General features: G+C 36.5%; 1 protein-coding gene across 13 annotated transcripts in view; it reads left to right on the forward strand.

The window, feature by feature from the left end:
• The window catches only part of Fip1l1 (factor interacting with PAPOLA and CPSF1), a 62,696-nt gene that overhangs the window by 30,074 nt on the left and 17,698 nt on the right, over nt 1–14,924 (forward strand). For 7 of the 13 annotated variants that reach the window (XM_057772823.1, XM_057772825.1, XM_057772834.1 and 4 more), the window contains 3 exons: nt 606–713; nt 7,166–7,259; nt 8,414–8,570. In XM_057772823.1, the coding sequence (XP_057628806.1) occupies nt 606–713; nt 7,166–7,259; nt 8,414–8,570 (359 nt within the window). The remainder of the gene's footprint in view (nt 1–605; nt 714–7,165; nt 7,260–8,413; nt 8,571–14,924) is intronic. The other 6 variants (XM_057772830.1, XM_057772831.1, XM_057772832.1 and 3 more) reach the window with 1 other exon arrangement.

Consider the following 14,924-nt stretch of genomic DNA (forward strand, 5'->3'; position numbering starts at 1 on the left):
TTTTCTGTGGTGATCTTCCTGTCTCAGCCTTCCGAGCGTCATTGTGCCTAGTTAAACTTCGTGTGGAGCATGTCACTGGGGATTAAACAGCTGGAAATTTAAATGGAAAGAGTTAATCTTTGAAATGAAATTCTAGTTTATCATAGGTTTTAAGAAACAAATCAGAGCTCTACTGTTACCTGGTTGTCCTGACAGCTATGTGTTATTGAAGAGCAAAGAGGAAACATTCTGAGTTTTGATTGAGAGTTTGTGAAATGGCAGAGATTGTTATTCATTCATAAAGGCACAGGAATTTGTTTCTTGATAATTATTTGGGCATAGCCTTGATTCTTTTTTCGTTTCTCCATCTTGACACCAGACTATGTTGAAAAGTTTTTGTAACAGTGTTCTAGAGTTGATCAGATAACATCTAAATTAAATAACATCTAGATTAAAATGCCTCCAGGCATTGGTTCTACAGCAAGCACTTTATGACGTAAAAGAATGGTACTGTAGGAACATATCAGAGCACCTGAGAAAAAGCATGCCAGGAAAAAGATAAACAGAACGAGGGGGGCTAGAGACAACAGTATGTAAGAAAAAACACAGAAAATTTATCTCACCAGAAACAGCACCTCTTCTCAGTCTCAGACAAGTACTGCCTCCAGAAAAGCCAGTTCAAGCGTTGGGAAGTGGCAGGATCGATATGGGAGGGCCGAGTCACCTGATCTAAGGTAAGGCTGATTTAAACATTGGCTACTTCCTCATCTTTAGATCATTGGTATTATTTTGTCTCAGTATATAATAAGGTAACTAGTTTTGAGACTATACCATATTTTCCCCCAATGATGCTTTTTCAGATTGCAATTGAGGCATTTACTGAGAGCCAGCATGTGTCTTCCTCATCCTTTTGGCCTTTTATATTATGTAATTGTTACATTGAACCACACTAATGGGTGTTCTCAATTTATTTTTCTCTCCCCCTTGTTGCATGTTAATTCTTTGCTCTTTTACATCTTTTTATGATATTCTCAGCTATTTTTCACTGCTTATACATGAAGTGTAACTTTCTGAACTCGCTTTGGGACTTGCAAAATTTGACTCCACAGAATCTTTCTAATTCTGTCCAGCTACAGTGTAAAGGCCTGCTCTTCTTGTAAGGTGGTCTACCAACTGCCCTTGTTAACAGGTTGACTCATGATCCCACCATCCATAGAATTTTGATTCATGTTCTAAATTTTGTATTTACAATGTGTACAGCCATAGACACATACTACAATTTCTCTAAGTCTGTGAAATGGGAATAACTTCATTCCTGAAGGATACAGTGAGCTGAGCACTGCTGTCCATAGAATGTATTGCCTATGATAGTACGAGAAATGATTATTTTAGTGTATGACTCAGATGTATTGGCCTGAATAATTTTAACATACCCTTTGAGATTTAAATAATTACAACCAAACAAGGACTAATTTTGTTGTTTGGCTTTGTTTTGTGTTGTTGAAGAATTTTATGCTTCCTATATGAATTTTATGTTTCCTATGTGTAAATCATGTACTAATGATCTTGTGGTGGTTTGATTTTAATCACTTTTGTTTAAAAGCTTTTAGATATGCAAATTAGGGCAGATGCTTTTGTAGCATTTTGCAAAAAGCAAGGGGGGCAACACTATCAAAGGAAAGTTTGATTTTCATAGTTTTTTTCCCCTGTAGAAGCTTAATTATATATTCTTAGTGAATTGTAAAAATCTCTAGTCAGTTTGAGGTTTGCCTTTAGAAAAGAATAAGTATTCATGTCAAAAAAGTAGGCATTCATGTCAAAGACAGTATTTTGACTTTTTATAAAAATACCCTAATTATTGGTATAGTTATAACCAATAAGGTAAAAATTTTCAGAACAATTTTATGTGTGTGATTTTTGGTGGGTTAAGAATAAAAACAGGGTGGGGTGCTGAAGAGATGGCTCAGAGATAAAAAGCACTTACTGCTCTTGCAGGCTTAATTTCCAGCACACACTGTGGTGATTCACAATCACTGTCACTTCAGTTCTAGGCAATTGATGCCTTCTTCTGAACTCTATGGGCACCAGGCGTGCATGTACTGCATAGACATGTGTGCACACAAACACATTAAATAAATAAAGCCCATGCCCATCAAAATACATAGTAGATTAAAAGAAGAGTGATAAAATAACTTATTTCAATAGTCTTCAGTGACAAATTTTAATTATACTTAAATGACAGGAAAGTTTTACCTGTGGAATTAAGAGAAATTTGAAATTATTTTAAGTAAAGTTAGTTCTGATATGTGGAGTCAAATAGAATGTTTTTCATATTGTTAGCAATGAAATGTAATTCAGAATTTTAATACTTGTATTAGTGATACTTATATAATAATTTGATGTAGTGCATAATAATTGAATTTATATTTATCCTGGTCAGCAAAATTACCTCCCAAATTGATTTAGAGGCTTGATTCTGGGTTGGCTGGAAGATTCAAATCAAATGCTAGTTTACAGTGGAGTTTTGTGATAGAATGATAGATGTAGTTGTACTGAGAGCTGACATCGGGTAACATTTATAGCCTCACTTAGTCTTTTATGTAATGTTCATTTAATTTATAATTTATGGCTTTGAGTGCCAGCCACTTTCAGAAGGGTATTGTGTGTCTTCATTTGCAAGCTGTATGGTAGATATTTTACATTAGACATCCTACACAATACTTTCTCTACATTCTTCCATTGTTTGTGCTCTTCACACCGTCTAAAATATCCTCATTCCCATTCGTGCATTTAAGTTGTCTTGTTTGTCGGTTCATTCTTTCCTACAGCAGCTCAAGAGAGGTTACAGCTATGTGTTTAGATATATGACTTGATTGAGACAACTGGCTACATTTGCCTTTTATTCGGTCATATGGAAATTCAAACATTGGGGTTGGAGAGATGGTTCAGTGGTTAAGCTCACTTGTTGGTCTTGGACAGGATGTGGGTTCAGTTCACAGCTCCCATTGGAGGCTCACAACTGTCTAACTCTGGTTTCAGGGCATCATACCCCATCTTCTGCCTTTACGGGCACCACACACATGGTGAACAGATAAGCATGCAGGAAAAGCATCTGTACATATAAAATAAATAAATCTATTGTTTTAATATAAGAAAAGCTTAGATGCTATTTTTTTCTGAGAGAACAAATCTTTGAAATGTCTGCTGCTTAGTTTTTATTAGGAACTCTTATGAAAAAAACCCTCAGACTATAAATATAAAGCTAGATGGTGTTCTGGATTTTCTTTGTAGAGATGACTCATTTGTAAACTTGATTTCACACAGTGGTGTCATCTGCATTTTACTCACATGTATTATCTCCTTGGGTTTGGATCCTTAGAAAGAGAGATGTGCTAGTTAAGAACGTTTGCTCTTCCTTAGATGAAACTTTACCATTGTTGGGCTCGCCTGATTTTATTAAGCCTCACACTGTTGTGTTTTACACAGCATTTAAGAGTGGATCTGTGAAATATACTTTTTTTTTTTTTTTTTTTTTTTTTGGTTTTTCGAGGCAGGGTTTCTCTGTAGCTTTGGTGCCTGTCCCGGAACTAGCTCTTGTAGACCAGGCTGGCCTCGAACTCAGAGATCCGCCTGCCTCTGCCTCCCAAGTGCTGGGATTAAAGGCGTGCGCCACCACCGCCCGGCTGTGAAATATACTTTTGCTTTTGTCATACAGATAAGCACATTTTGTCTGGTTTTGGTACTTTTTAAAGCATATGGTTGTAATTCATTTCTGAGTGCCAGTCAGTTTGGGGGATCTAAGTGGTATTTGTTGGGTTTTGTCATTATACTTTTTATAAGGAAATTATGTTTGCTTTTAATATTGTATTTTTTTTTTTGTAAGCATCATTTTACAAAACTCTGTTTTTTTCTAACGTAATATATATGTTCTGGATTTTTTAGGCAAAACACATTTCTTGTGTGTTTTATTACCAATAAAATTTAAAAATTACTGCAATCTATCATACTTTCTTCCAAAAAGAATTCATTGAGTATAGGTTTGCTCTGTATTCTCATATATAAAAATGCAAATAATGGTTGTTGTATCATAAGTTATAAGTTATAAATATAATTAAAGTACTCAGTTAATACAAGTTCTAGAATTACCAACAAGCCATCTGCAGACTAATGCTTTTTATCATACACACTAGATAGCTGTGCACTAGGATTCCTTTGCGCTTCCTGTTAAGTGGTTAGCTTAGACATAAAATGATGACAGAGATTGCAAATTGCTTCTGTCTGTATCTTAGTTTGACCTCTAATTGTCATTGAGAAATTCCAGTTTTATCTTTATTAGCTGCCCTTTATTCTTTCTGGTACATCATAATCATCAAAATAAGACATTTTAATTTGATTTCAGAGATGATTTCATAGTTGTAGGATATCTGCAAGATGGAAACTCTTATGAACAAGAGTCTACTTAAGCTGTGGATAAACTCAGATATCCAGAGTGGTTAGTTTCTGTCTCTGCTTTTCACCATATAGTTGAGTCTAATATGAAGTGTTGTGGTAATAGCAGTAGCTGACTCGGCATTGCTGAGCAGGTTTGGAGCTAGGTGAGCCTAGACGCACTATGCTGACATCTGCGTTCCGGCAGCTCTGTTGTAGTGCAGCACTGCTGAGGATTTTCATGGAGAGTTGGTAGAGAACTAGCATAACTTGAGGTCCTGGGTTTAATCCTTAAGATGGTGGAGTGGGAAAGTTGATGGGGACACAGTCAGGGATTAATGTGATTCACCCATAATGTGGCTCAGAACTAATGGAATTTTTAATTATTCCATTGTGTTACATGTTACTTATGTTTACTTTGCTACATCTATGAATATGTCATAATCCACTTGTGAACAAAATGTCAAATTCATTATAATAAAAGTGAATTAGTTGGTGTATGTGGGTTTTTTTGTTTTGTTTTTTACAAAAACCTGGGCCAAGAGGTCTTAGGGAACGGAGGCAACTGCAGTGTTTTGTACCTCTGTTGGGGTGTGTTCTGAAAATTGACTTCTCAACTGCAGTGTTTGTACCTCCGTTGGGGTGTTCTGAAAACTGACTTTCTCCCGCTGTTTTGCTTTTATAAACATGGTGTTTACTATCTTGAATTTGATTATTCCACTTAAAGCTGAGAAAACTATTTTGCTCTTCATTTAGGTAAAGTTGAAGAGCTGCATGCTTCCTTCCTAATATTCCTGGAGTTCTTAAAACTGAAAATTCTGGTGATCCATGCTAAGAGACAGTTTGTTAGCAGTCATCCCACAACAAAGTTAATCTTGTATTGAGGCTTGCTTTCCAGTGGACGCCTTTATTGAGTCAGGAAACTCGCAGTCCAAACAAACAGAGTGCTTTGGATGGAAATACTCTTCAGAACTGGGAGAGGGACCAATTCTGTGGTGGGGAATAGTAAGAAAGGAAGTAGATTTTGATATTGTAATTTTGGTGGTTGTAAACGGTGAGGAAATAAGCACCACATCTTACAGTATGTAGGAGTCCAAGGGCAGAGGGCACATACTTTAATAGGAAGCGGTGATCTGCATAGTTTTGTATTATTTTAAGGTACAAATTGGGGTACAAATTGGAGGACTTTTTGCTTCTCTTGTGTTTGGATTTTTCTCCTATATGTAAAAGTCTGGGTATTTCCCCAATTATAGTGGAGGATATTAAGTTCTATGAATCTCAGGGGCTCAGTGGTTATAAGAACTTGCTGCTCTTGCAAATGATTGGTGTTTGATTCCCAGCACCTCACATCCTGTGGCTGTGAGCTGCCTGTAACTACAGAACTCCAACTCCCCGGAATCTAACACTTTTATTCTGGCCTGTGTGGGTACCTGCACAGAACTGAATAAAAATGAAAATAAATGTTGAAACAGAATGTCTCTACGATTTTTGCACTGCTCTTGCTCATTGCTTTTATGGGGATGCTAGGAAGTCAGTGATTCACATACAGTTAGAAAGGCTTGAATGTTGTTTTGTTGTCTTAGAAGTGCAGGAGTAAGTCAGCACAACGTGGTCATTACTGACACTGATTTGTATCTGAGCTTTTTACTAGAGGGCCGAGGCTGGTGTAGAAGACAGTGAAGGATCCTGACTTATATGTGGATGACATCCCTGATATCCTTGTGTACTTCAATGATGGGCTCTCCTTATTCTCAGGGCTGTAAAATAATAGTTACTGGAAACAAATTTGCTAATGCATTATTTCCAGAAAAGCCCTCATGTTTTCAAAGGTGAATTCCTTACCTTGTTGGAAAGAAGCACATGTAGTTCATGAGGTTAGAAGGTTTCAGATATGAAAATTAGTTTTACCATCCAGTTATTATGTCAATTAATTGTAGTCTGCACTTTGTTGTTTTGTATTTGTTTCTTTCACCTTTGATAGATTTCTTTTAAGGATTTTTTCTTCTGTGAAGTTTAGAGTGTGAATTGTTAGTACTGAAAAGCAAAACATTTCTTTCATCCACTTTTCATAGCCTGTTTCTGCAAGTGATTTCCTCTTTCTTGTTCAGCATATACGCTCTTAAAAGTCCTTCCTCAACTACATAATAGCTTTTATTAAAAAAGAAAAATTAGCCTACTGAGTGTCTCTTTTAGGTTTGTAATATGATTTCTGGTAAATAATTTATCCTTACCTCTCAAATTTGAGAAGGATCATACATAGCAATGACAGGTAAGCCAGGCTTCTGAGTGCTTAGAGTGTTAGCCTAAAGGAGAGTCACCAGAAGGGAAAACATGGTTTCATTTTTTTTCTTTTAAGGTCTCAAAGCCTGGACTATAGCACTATGGAGAATGATGTATGTGATGTGTTTGTGTGTGAAAATGACCATGATCTCTTTTCTAGCCCTTCTGGAGAACCCCAAGGGTTTGAGGAATAGAATTACTTGTGGAATTGCAGTGCTTCACACATTTTATTTCAGCTGGTCTAGCATTTACTATCTGATTCTATTCCACAAAGATAAATTTGTTTGCAAACTACTTTAGTAAAATGATATTTTTTTTAAATATCAAATTGCAAAGTAGTGAGAAGAATCTACTACAGAGAAATTCTTTCAATAAATTTTAAAAGTACATCATAAAGGCTGTTTATTTGTTAATATTTCTATTATTCTTCATTCATCTAACTAGATGAAACTAAATTGCTTCAACTCTTGTGTTTCAGGAGATTGCCTGGTGCAATTGATGTCATTGGTCAAACAATAACCATCAGCCGAGTAGAAGGAAGACGGCGGGCAAACGAAAACAGCAATATACAGGTTTTGTATTTAAAATCATCAATGCAATGTATGTATGTAGACCCCTGAAGTGCTAGTCAGTGTTAGTTGCTTTCATTGTTATGAAGGGATTTTATATGCAAAACCTTCAGCGTTATTTGTACTTATTAGAAAAGCTTTTCATTTAGAATTTATAACCTCTCAGTTCCTGTGAGTGAAATTTTCCTTTGCTTGTTATGAACAATACCATATAATCTCATTGAAAAGAAAATGAAGGGGAAAGAATCTAGAGCTCTACCACCTAGCTGTTTATTAACAAAGTATATTAAATACGCTTCTTTTTTTTTTTTAAGCATTTTTAAAGGTAATTTTTGTAAACATAGAAGACAGTTCTTCTTACCATTAAAATGTTACGATTTCTTGAGATGGTTTCCAATTTTACTAGATTATGAGTAGAATACTCAGAAAATTATTGTGCTTAAATGTAGAAAAAAATTAACAAAAATTAACATATTTAAATGGTATGTTTTAGTAAGAATTCAGGAGTGTAAATATATATTGCATTAGCTTGTTTTGCTATTAACCTCATTGCGTATCAGAATTTGTGGAGGTCACCTTCCTGCATTGCTTTAGTAAGTTTGGATTTTCTTGTTCTTAGCTATTCACACAGTCAACACTGCATTCTTTTTCAGTGGGAACTTTTGCTCTTAACAGATGCTCACATGAAAAGTTATTTACATTCATAGCTGCTTATTTTCCACCTGTTAATAAATGCTTAACACTTTCAATATGGAGAGATTAGGTCCTCATATGCCTGCCTACTTGCATGTGAATTTCTTAGGGCATAATCTATACTGACTGTAACTAACTCCAGCACTTGAACTTTGCCTGAGATTAAAGTGTGGTATTTGCTGTATTGTGTTTATGAAGTGTTTGTTTATAACCTGAAATGCTTTGTTAATTCTTACTGAAAACATTTTTGGTAGTCTAGTTTTTAATCCTAGGCTTTGAGTATGAACATTTTAAAAAGTAGGTGTATGAGCTTGTACTCAGATATGTACATATAACACACATGGTTTAGAAATATTATCCCCCCCATGTGCCTTTTATTTCCCTTTTTAGAATGAATGGAGTGAACTGACCAAACTCTGCTCAACATTTACTTAGTGTGCTGATGAATTATGCTTTACTTTTAGGTCCTTTCTGACAGATCTGCTACTGAAGTGGACAACAATTTCAGCAAACCACCTCCATTTTTCCCGCCAGGGGCTCCTCCTACTCACCTTCCACCGCCTCCATTTCTTCCACCTCCTCCAACTGTCAGCACGGCTCCTCCTCTGATCCCACCTCCAGGTAGGAAGCGGGGAGAGGCCTTTCATTAGGACCTAGTGTTCCTTTACTTTGATCTGGGAAGTGGAAATCTGCATCCGGAAACACTACTTTGATTGATTGTTCTACATTCAAAGTAACATTTTATCTTTAGTAGATTCACACTGAATCTTGTTATTTATTCTTATATTTATTATTTACTATATCTTGTTATTTTAGCATAGCAGAGATAATACTTTAAAGTAGAAAAGGATAAACAGATTTTTATAGTATTTTTATAGTATTGACCTTGACTATAAAAATAGCCACAAACTGAAGATGCTATTAGTGTGATTTGTATTGAAAAAGGTTTTAAACTTTCTCTTAGAATTAAATAGGTCCAAAAAATGATATATTGTGAGATTGGAATTAGTCTAGTGATCAGAATCTGTGTGATGGGTTCCATTTAGGAGATAACCACTGAGTCTTGGGTGTTTAATGTTTATTTCTTGACACAACACAGAAATTCAATGTTACGTTTTTAACTACTTTGAAGTTAGAGATTCAGAGCACTAGTAATACAAGAAAAAGTCTCCAAAGCTCACCCAGTGGACTTCTTACCTTCCTTCAGCAAGTTTTCAGTGCTTCTCGCCTTAACCAGCTTTTCGGGACACCAGCAGCTTGATTGACTTTTAAATTACAGTCTTCCCTAGGAGAATGCCAGTAGTAAAGTAGAAACTGTTTTCAGGTCCCTTGGATTACAAGGAAGCATGCCTTAGGATTTGCCTTCTCTTTTTACTCAGTACGTGTGGCTCCTACTTACTCTTGTACCGTGACTGAGCCGCCTGCTATAAGGTGTCTGTTGTGCTTAGTCCAGAGCCAGCCTGCTTCTTCCCCGGTGCTTATCCCTACCTGCAGATGTCAGCTCTCCATCTGCCCTGTGTTCTTAACACCTTACAGTCCTTTACTCTCACTTCAACTTTGAAATAAGATGAGGAAATATTACGAGAAATGGTCTGAGACAAATCTGTTATTTTGGACTAGAGGCCAATGCAGTAGGACAGATGTTCTCTCCAAGGTAGTGTTTCTAAGCAGACGGAGCACAGTCCAGCTTAGACTAGGCCTGTGACTCTTGAGTCTTGGTTGAGAATTAACCAGATGAAAGGGACTTAGGTGATTCATAATGATAATGTGCTTCTTAAATGAAACCCTATTCTCGAGAAGAATAAAAGGGGATAAGATGCAAAATAATGAAGTTTTGAATATGCTCAACTTTACTAGTACTAAAGTTCGTTATTAATACTAAAATTCTTTACAAGTATTGAAGTTTGCTTTTGAAAATTTAAAAATCTTTAAAAATTTTTATTTTAATCAATAAATTTTTTTATTGTTTTTATTGAGTTATATGTATTTTTCTGCTCCCTCCCTTCCTCTTTTCTTCTAACCTCTTCCATGATCCCCACACTCCCAATTTATGTAGATCTTGTCTTTTTCTACTTCCCATATAGATTAGATCCATGTATGTCTCTCTTAGGGTCTTCTTTGTTGTAATCAACAAATACTGTATTTGTTTATGATGCTCAGTGGTTTTTTTTTTTTTAATTCATTTATTTTAATGTGTGTTGGTATTTTGCTTGCAAGTATGTCCGTGTGAGGGTGTTGGATCCCCGGGAACTGGAATTACAGACAGTTGTGAGTTGCCATGTGGGTGCTGGGAATTGAACCCAGGTCCTGTGGAAGAACAGTCAGTGCTTGAACTATCTCCCCAGCTCCACAATGTGTTTTGATTTATGTATTTTCATTATGGAATAATTTTAAGCTTATTAACATGCCTTCATTTTACGTAGTCACCATATTTTATGGTAAAACTACTTAAAATCTATCCTTTAAAGGTTTTGAATTTACTTATATATATGTTCACGTGTGTCTGTGTGTGGGTACATGTACATATGTTCATGTGTTTGTAGAGGCCAGAGGTACAGATCCCTCTGCAGCTGTACATGCTGCTGTGAACTGCCTGATATGGGTCCTGGGAACTGACTTCAGGTCCTCTTAACAGCTGAACCACCACTCTAGCCTCAGAATCTTTTCTTTAAGCTATTTTGAAATAAACAGTTGTAACTAACGGTGGACTTTGCTGTAGAGTAAATGTATAAGACTGAAACTCTGCACCCTAGCAAACAGCATTTCCCATTTCTAACTCTCATCCCAGCTTCTGTTCATTTCTGTTCTGCTCTGCAGTTTTCTGAGTTTGTGTTAGATTTCACATGTGAGTTCATCCATTCAGTGTTAGACTCCTTGTATCTGTTTTGATTCACTTAGCATAATGTTTTCCAGATGCATGTATGTTTTTGCATGTGACTGAGAAAAATTTAAAACAATGTTACTTACTAATAGTGCAGTATCCTCATATGGCTAACATTTTTATATGTATGTTTAAAACACATTGACCAAGACAGCAGAAGGGAAGGTATGAAGTAGTGAAGAGGACTTAGGGTTACAGAATACTAGGAGACTGTAGGATATTGGTGATAGGTAATGGAAGTTTTTCATTTTAGCAGATGGTAAAATTACACTAATTTCTTTGCCATTTTACGCTTATTTATATTAACAGTAGTATGAAACAATGGCTCGCTGGGTTAGGCACTTGTTACCAAGCCTGAGGATCTGAATTTGATTCTAGGATCCACATGTAAAAGGAGAGGATTGACTTCTTGACATCTAGTTGACTCCCTACTTCTACCACCCCTCCTTCATACAAAATAAATCAAATGAAAGCAAAATAGATAATTTTTAAAAAATATTTATTTATTTTGTATGCAGTGTTTTACCTGCATGCATGCCTACATGACAGATCTCATTCTAGCTGGCTGTGAGCTACTATGTGGTTGCTGGGAATTGAACTCAGGACCTCTGGAAGAACGGCCAGCTCTTAACCTCTGAGCCATCTCTCCAACCCCAAAATATGTAATTTTTATGAAGGTAACAAGTCTTTGAATAATGTTCAGGTTATCTGTGACATTGTACTATATAGTACGATTTTCCTATAGATTAGTCGAATTATAAACTTAATGCTCAGTTTCCTGCTTTCCCTCCTTACTTAAGTAGTATGCCACCACGGCATGTTTGCTACCTGGAGTTCCAGTCCGTCCCATCTGAATTGGTCCTGTTTTTACTCTTGTGTGTGCTTTTCCCACATATATAAGTCTGTGTCTCCCACAGTGTGAGTCTTGTGTATACACTTGGCATTCCCTGAGTATGTTAGCTGATAGAACTAGCCAGTCACATGTTATGTTTCCCATGCACCACATGTGACTTTCAGGTTGCCAGGTAGTGCATTCACTCAGTTTTGCACAGCTGAACTGTGTGGATTTGTAGGCACTCACCAGCTAAGTGAGAGCAGGATGTTCAGGTGCCGTTTGCTGTAGAACTACCTACCCTGTGGTTCTACAGTCACTGGGATTGAAGCCACTGTAGAATCTCATGAGCCTTGTAAAAGAAAGCTGGGTCGGAATCTCATGAGCCTTGTAAAAGAAAGCTGGGTCGGCTAGAGTCTCTTCAGGTACTGCCTCTTGAAAGGTACTTTATTTTTCTTAAACACCCATTTTTAAAAAAATTTATTTTTGGAAACATAAAGGAGGAAAATACTTTTGAGACTTTCTTTAAATTTATTTTAATGGTAACTTTTCATAAAACTAATTCTCTCTAAATATTATACAGATATAGTAATATCCATATTTTTGGATGTTAATAGCTTTTTCTTATTAAGAAAATAAAATGATGGGGATGAAGAGATGGTTCAGAGGTTAAAAGCATTGACCGCTCTTCCAGAATTCTGAATTCAATTCCCAGCAACCACATGGTGGCTTACAACCATCTATAATGAAATCTGATGCCCTCTTCTGGTGTACAGGCAAACATGCAGACAGAACACAGTATACATAATAAGTAAGTAAATAAATAGATAAATGATCTTTAAAAAAACAGAAAGAAAATGATACTACATGTTTAGATTTGCTTGGAATAGACCTAACTTATAAGACCAATCTGGCCTTGAACTCACAGAGATCTGCCAGCCTCTGCTTTCCAAGTGCTGGTATTAAAAGGCGTGCACCACTACCATTTGACCTACCTTACACCTTTTATCACAGCCTAAGTAAATTCATAGATATCTCCTGGTTTGGAAGTTGAAATTTGTGGTCAACTCTGAAGGTTTATAAGAATACTCACGTAATGAGTGTTCTTAAATAGTTCTTAAAATTATGACCTGATAGGTATGGAGAGATGGTTCAGCCTCTAAATGCTTGCTGCTTTTGCAAAAGACCTGGGTTCAGTTCCCAGCACCCTCATGGTAGCACACATCCATCCGTGGCTCCAGCTCCAAAGGATCTGATGCTCTCTTCAGACATCCAAGAGTACTGGGCGTGCATGTGTCACATTTATTTAGATGAAACACCCACATACATAAATAACATCTAAAAAAATTTTTTAAATGTAAGTTAACCAGAAACAGCTCTTTCCCAAGACACTGTCAGCTAGTTGATAGGAGATATATTGTCTTCTCTTTCCCTCAAACATCCATCTGCAGACATGTGTGAACCAAATCTCCTCAGGGATACAGAGGGACAGAATATTTTTGGCTATCATAGAATGAAGAAGAGGCTACTTCAGACATAGATGGAGAGACTTCTGGAAATGCTAAAATACTTAATATAACCACAGTAGTAGTGGTAATTTGACAACAAACAGTAATTAGTCATGATTTCTGTAATTTACAATCTTCTCACTGTCTAATGAATCAGAAAATTCTATAATATGCTTCAGGAAAACTTTAGTAGGGGGTCTGTGCTTTTCAGAGTAATAATCGAACCACTAAACCAGTTATCTAGTACATTGAATGCTTCCTTTCTAAGGTACTGCTTTGAGTATAGTCCATCTGTAAACTCATTTGTTTTAGAATGACACCTGAAATGGATACTAGTGAGTTTTTAAAATTTAAGTGATTAACTTGAAAATAATAGAACTGCACAATGCCATACAGGTTTCTGGTCTGTTCTCTTTACTAAGCAAGTTTCAGTGGATCTGTACCTGCTAAGAAGGCTCCGTCACAGGACTGTGCACATGCACTATTGAATATAGCATCTTAGAATTTTTCCTCCCCTTTAGGGTGATGGGCATAGATACTTCTGAGTACAGAGGTCAGGGAACCTGTAAAGAGCAGAATTAGATATTCTTTAATCCTTTCAGTTACTGGGTTTGCATTATCTTACGTTTAGCTGGATGCATTAGTTTTGAAATAATTGAAAATTAGAGTAAAATACTGTAAAATTAGTAGGATTGGTGTTTTAGGCTAGCTTATTTTGTATGTCAATGATTGTTGTCAAATGTTTGTATTCATTATTTTAACCATTTGTGACTGTTATTTATTTTGTTGCATCACATCTCTAAACCTTTTCGTCATCCATCCCCACCGTGTTTTGCCTAGTCAAGACTCACTACATCAATTCCCAGGTGTTGGTCTCTGTTCTTCTTGTCTCTGCATTTTATTTTTCTAGGTTGCTTATAGAGGAGTGATCATATTTGTCCATTGGTGTTTGGCTTATTTTGTGTCTAAAAAAGAATTTGATGATATTGAACTAATTTTAGGGAAAGCTTATAATTTAGACTTTTGAATGTTAATTTGCTTTGCTGTTACATTCTGTTTTATATGTTAATTTTATAGCTATTAAAAGCTTAAGATGAGTTTTTCATGTCCCTTTTTGTATGGATACTGAAACCATAATGCTGTCTGTTGTGTTGGGGTGGGAGTCACCAGCCTTCACACAGTGTGCTCCTGTGGAGGCGAGAGGTCCACTCCCGTGTCTTTCTCTATTGCTCTCTGCCTTCTTTGGTGAGGCAGGATTTCTCAGCTCTTACTGCACCTGGAACTTGACTGCTCAGCTAGGCTGGCTGGCCAGGTAGTCTTGGTCTGCCTGTCTGCTGTGCTTCCCCGCAGATTTGGATCACAGGTGCACTCCTTTATCCTGCCCTTTTACATGACTGTAGTCTCAGGTATGATGCTTCCATAACAAGCACTTGTGCCGTCTACCATGCCGTTAAAAAGAAAAGCCCATGTTGACCTCAGACTTAATAGCAGTTCTCCTACCTCTGCATACCCAAGTGTTAAGATTATAGGTATGAGCCCCACGTTTAATTTTTTTTTTTTTTTTTTTTTTTTTAAGATAGGATCTGTGTAGCAAACCTCAAACTTCTGTTCTTGTCTCCACCTTCATGGTGCTAGGTTTATAGTCATTTGTAACCATGTCCAGTTTATGGAATTCTGGGATCAAACCCAGGGTTTTTTGCAAGGAACTGTACTGAGTAAGCTAAGTCCTCAGTGTGCCATTATCATTGCAGTTT

The sequence above is a fragment of the Chionomys nivalis genome, chromosome 6 (assembly GCF_950005125.1).
Source record: "Chionomys nivalis chromosome 6, mChiNiv1.1, whole genome shotgun sequence".
In the NCBI taxonomy this organism is placed as follows: domain Eukaryota; kingdom Metazoa; phylum Chordata; class Mammalia; order Rodentia; family Cricetidae; genus Chionomys; species Chionomys nivalis.